Genomic DNA, 5,249 nt, shown 5'->3' on the forward strand with positions numbered 1-5,249 from the left:
CTAGGATAATGTGACTGCACAGCGTGTGAGATCAAAAACCATATGTGCCTTTCTGTTTCTGATGACCCTTTTTCATAGCCAGGTTTTGGGCTGCGGTTTGGGGTTTTTTTTTCTTTTTTTCTAGTCAGTTTGCTGCTGCTGCAAGTTTCTAGACTGACAGTGAAGAGACTGGTCTCGCTTATTAGCCGCAGACAAAAACTAGCAGAGACAGCCCCAAGTATTACAATTGATCCATCTGAGCCTTTATGTTTCATGCCATTAATTGCATTGCTATAAAGTAGGTGTCAGATGTGACCACCTCAATATTGCCTTTGCAAAGCATGGTGAAGATCTGCCACAATTTTCTCTGAATATACACAAAGAGCCAAACAAGGAGCAAAGCAGGACCTGAAAGGCTCCAGCAATTCCTGAATTTAACTGGTACAGTTTACTTTCCAGATGATTTAGTATTTTATTCAGTCCTTAATGCCAGAAACAGAGTTCCTATCAGTAGTAGTAGTAGATTATTGCCATATCTCTTGAAAACAGATCTGAGCCTCACCATCTTTCACCATGTGCCTGAGACCACCAGGCACACCACAGATGGTGGTACCTGTTGGCCAGCATGGTCTTCTGATCACTTCAGATTTGCAGTTCTAGTCAGAATCCTCATATTTTGTTACAGTTTTGATGAACCATGCTTACAGCATGCACTTTCATTGACTTACACAGAGCTATGTGTATCTCATGCTTTGCCTCTCTCAGAAATACCTTGTTTTGATTTTCTTCCCACAGATGAATCCACCGTAAACCAGCACTCACTTCTACTCTTTTGCGCACGTACCGTTCAGACTGTATGCTTCTGAATTTAGTCATGCTACATCCTGTGTTACCTGATTAAGATCAGTCGCTGGGAGTTGATTGTTTAATTGACTTTTCAGAAACTCAGCTAAAATTTTCCTATGTCTTTCCCATTACATATGGGGAATAAAATGAAAGCTTGAAACATTTACAAGTGCAAGAAATGGTTCATTTCATTCCAGAACTCATCAGCTTAAATTACTGTGGAGGTCCTTACGCCACCAGGACTTCCCAGATCTTCCCATGGACTGCACCAAAACATCTCAGACCTGAACCATAAGGTCTCATCAAACACTGGATTAAGTTTTCCACTGCTGGGGGGCTGGGGACTGTGCCCACAAACATGTGGCACCCCGGGGCTCCCTCCTCCAGCAGCATGGACCTCCACCAAACCTCCAAGCAGAGGAGCCCCACTGCCCTCACTGGTGTAAGCTGAAGGATAGAGCTTGTTGCTGCAGTCAAATGCTGCTAGAGAGCCGCGGTAGGACGAAACCCCAAATCTACGCGACCCCGCCAAGTCAGCAGCCTCAGCAAAACCCAGGTTTCCCCAGAGGGACTAATTTTACTTTATAGCAACTGGCTGAAATGAACACAGGCTCAACCCCTGAAGATAAAAACTAAGGCACTGCGGAACCGTACTCACCACCCTCCTACAGACTGACAGCGTTTTTTTCTAGAATGTTAATTATTTCCTTCAAAATGGAGTGAGTAATGGACAAAATCTATGACTACTAAAGTCAGCTCCTACTGATCTCCCTGGATCACAGGGTTTATACACTGTCATTTGAGGAAAAATAATCAAAACGTGTCCCAGGCCTGAATATCCGCTGCAAACCAATGTAGGGTTACTATTTGCATATAGGATTTATTATCATCTTCATTTTGTAAATTACCATGACATTTTTGCCCCCAAATGGTCAGTTTTCAATCGGTAAAGAAACCATAGCTTTTTATTCTCTGATACCAATTCTTAGGATCAAGTAGCTCTTGAGATTATAAAACTTTCCAAAACATGAGTAACATTTTAGTAAAATGATACTTATTTGCATGGGATATCAACCACTAAAATAGCTTTAGGATACTAAAAAGCTTATGTTCAATCTTGGACCTAAAACTCAAGTAACATCTTCCTTTAAATACTGCATCAGCAGAACAAGACTCAATTATTAATTAAACCAATTATGGATTTCTACAACTGAGGTTGAATCTGCAACGGCACAGAACGGTTATTACTACAGTGCTATGCTATGGGCAGGGCAAAGCAACAAACGTAGCCCAATTTTTTGCCTTCATCCATCTCTATATGATATATTAAAAAAGAAATATTTGAAGTGATATACTCACATGATAACAAATTATAAGGCATGCAATTTTTAACGGAAATTTGTCTAAAAGCTAGCTTCGAGGCTCGCAAATTTATCTACTGGTGAGACCACGTATTGAAAAAAATAAGACTGGTGATTGAGGTTTGAGTCATCTCCAAAGGTTTTATAGTATCCCGTGTCTCAGTACTGGCTTTTATGCTTCATATCCTTTGATACAGTTCTCCAAATAGAGGACATAAATACCATCCAGGTTTTAAAACATTTTATTTGCATATTAAAAAAATTGTGCATTCCAATAATTAAAATCATTTGAACAAAAAAAAAAAAAAAAATGGCACTCGATTAACTGCATTTTACAGCTCGCAGGACCTTGGTACAGCTTTGCATTTATTCGTGTGTTACTCTAGTTTACTGTAGTCCCACCCAAGTTCTTCTTTCATCAACATGCAAGCTCTTTCATGCCACCAGGACCAAAGCCAGACAGGCAGAGGGAAAGGCAGCGCCTTCATTCAGTGTCAGTAGTTCTCTCTATTCTTTTGATGTGAAAGGGGCAGTACAGTCATTTTAAACTTTATCCAACCTCTTTGCATCTTACAAAGTTAAACAGCTAAAAGAAGTAAAATAAGAAGGCAATGCTTGTGGAATGTACAGTGCATAATTTGGAAGGGCAGATTTCATTACGATTCCCCCGCTTGCTTCTCCTGTTCAATTGCTAAAAAAGGGAAAAAAAGAAAAAGGAAATGAAGATCCAGAACCTGAAATGCATTCACATGACAATTCCTATCATTTGTAAAAATATTTGTATCTATATATCAAATTAGGAAAGAAAGAATTGTAAATTAAGCGCTACTAGGCGGTGGGTTCGGGCTTTCGCTGCCTAGCACAGCAACAGCCATGAATCTTCCCTCCACGCCGCACCCCGGCTCCCCGCCTGCCGCCCCTTTGTCTCCTCCCGCCTCCCAGCCTCCCTTCCCTCCCTGCCCTTCTCCGCAGCCTGCCCGCACTCACTTTCTTTTGAAGGCAGCGGGTTTTTCTCTTGCGTCTCTGTCTTCTTCAATTTGGACTTGTCAAATTTCTCGATCTCGGCCATGTCTGGTTTGTCGGACATGTTGGCAGGTGACTCTGCGTACACGGGGGGGAACAGCCCGTTACCCCCGGCGAGGGCTCCCCGGTGCCCCCTCCCCGGTCCTCCCGGTGCCGCGCCCAAGGCGGGGAGCCGAGTGCTCAACGCACGCCGAAAAGGAGACCCGGCATATTTAAAAATAATAGTAGTAATTTTAAAGAGCGCTCATTTAATCCAGCATCAGAGGCGGTGCAGCTGGCCGCCAGCCGCCGGCGGCACCACCCCGTGTTTGCGCGCTGCCTAGTACAATAGAGGGGCTGCGCCCAGCGCTGACCGCGGGTTTAACTCCTTAACGGACAATTAATTACAAAATAAAGCTCAGCGACGGCAAAAAAGCCGGCTGCCGACTACTCCTGCCGCCGCTCTGGAGCGCAACCCCAGACAATAGCTCCTCTCTCCCCCCCCCCCCCCCCGCCCCCAACAATAGCCCCCACGCCCTGCCCTGCCCGCTGTCCCCCCCCTTCAGGGATACCGGGCAGGGCCCGGTGCTGCCCGCGCTGGGGGTCCGGGGGGAGGTAACGGGGTGGAGAGGGGGGGTTGGGGGGGGGGGGGCGGCAGGACCTACCGATGTCGCCGCGCGGTGATGTTCAGCCCCGCCGCTCGCTACTGCCGCCGCTCCGCACGCCGGTATAAAGGGCGCTCGCTGGCGGGGCGGTTTTATCCCCGCGCCTATGCAAATAGTGGTGATGTCACCCGCTAACCATTTTGCCGCTTTCCGCCTTTTTCTCTCCTTCCAGCCCCCCTCCCCCCCCTCCCCGCCTTGCTTCCTTCCCCTCCCTCCACTGCCCAGCCCTCTTCCCCCCAGCCCCGCGCATACGCACACCCAGTTACATGCACAGACCGACACACACACACCCAGAAAGCCGAAAATCGCCGCGGTCACGGACCCGCCTCCGGCTCCGGTTCCGGTCCCCACCCCGGCCCCGGCCGGCGGGAGGCACCCACGGGACAGTCCGGCGGCGGGAGGGCGACACGGGATCGGGCGCTGCCCCTGGCTCCCCTGTCCCCGCGGCCCCGGCGTTGGTGCGAGGGCAGGGGGACAGGGGCAGACCCCGGCACCTTCCGCAACGGTGGCGGAGGGCTGTGCTCGGCGGGAGCGGGGGGTGGTTTTGCTTCAGCTCTCGGCGTGCCCCTCTCCCGGTTGAGCAGTATCTGCTCGCTGATGCCGTTACTCAAATTTCCGCATTCAGAAAGAAAAGACGAAACCCTCGTCCCTTCAGAGCTCCGGGATCTGCCCGTCTCCCCCCGTCCTCTCCCTCCCCTTTCCTCGCTGCAGGGAGAGAAAAAACCCATTGCCGTCCTTGCAACCCCGCTGCAAGAAAAGGATAAAACTCCATTGTTGTCCGTGCAACCCTGCCGCAGAGGGAAGGAGGACCTCCACCCCCCCAATTGTACTCCCCCCAGTCCCGGGCCGGGCCGGGCCGTGCCTTGGTGGCGGCCCAGCAGACAGACAATGGCTCCTCCGTCCGGCTACCGCCCAGCCCCGCTCCCTAGCGGCGGGTCCACCCGGGCGAGGCACCTCCCGCCCGGGCTCGGCTGCCCGTGGCGGGGGAAGGAGAGCAGGGGCTGGGGTCGGGGGTTCCGGCAGGGCCAGAGCGGCCGCTCCCCAGCACCGCCGGGCTCCGAATGTCCCCAGCAGCCCCTCGGGGAGCTCCAGCGGGCGGCACCATGCAGCAGTCGGTCCTAAAAGCAGTGTATTGTGTCTAGATGGGCATTTGCTGTTGGGTAGGGAGGCCAGAAAAGGGGCTATGGCACGGGGTACTCCTGTTAGTGCGTTTACAGTATTGGGTAGTAAGCTGAATTATTCACGTGAACGAAGTGAAAGACGCGGGGGGCTGTATCTGTGCGTGTGGATGAATGAGAAGGAGTAGGGGAAATCTCCGTGCCTTTGTCTGGCAGCAGCTCTGGGAGGGAGCAGAGGCATGCGTGCTTCCAAGGTGTGAGGTGGACAGGAGCCGGAG

The 5,249-nt window shown here is 50.5% G+C and overlaps 1 protein-coding gene across 3 annotated transcripts; it reads right to left on the minus strand.

Annotated features, from left to right (window-relative positions):
- Positions 1-2,412: 2,412 nt before the first annotated feature.
- Positions 2,413-4,596, minus strand: TMSB4X (thymosin beta 4 X-linked). 3 transcript variants are annotated; one of them, XR_003989770.1, is made up of 4 exons: positions 4,112-4,130; positions 3,854-3,957; positions 3,174-3,287; positions 2,413-2,877 (listed from the first exon to the last, which is right to left on the minus strand). XR_003989770.1 is itself a non-coding variant. In XM_030474806.1 (4 exons), the coding sequence occupies exons 1-3, from the start codon at positions 4,579-4,581 to the stop codon at positions 3,219-3,221; spliced, it is 579 nt and encodes a 192-aa protein (XP_030330666.1). In that variant the 5' UTR covers positions 4,582-4,596; the 3' UTR covers positions 2,413-2,877; positions 3,174-3,218. The 3 variants fall into 3 exon arrangements, 2 of the variants coding, with proteins under 2 accessions (XP_030330666.1, XP_032775594.1); XM_030474806.1 differs by lacking the exon at positions 4,112-4,130 and adding an exon at positions 4,176-4,596; XM_032919703.1 differs by lacking the exon at positions 4,112-4,130 and adding an exon at positions 4,144-4,178.
- Positions 4,597-5,249: the final 653 nt, after the last annotated feature.

Source organism: Strigops habroptila, chromosome 2, assembly GCF_004027225.2.
Source record: "Strigops habroptila isolate Jane chromosome 2, bStrHab1.2.pri, whole genome shotgun sequence".
Lineage (NCBI taxonomy): Eukaryota > Metazoa > Chordata > Aves > Psittaciformes > Psittacidae > Strigops > Strigops habroptila.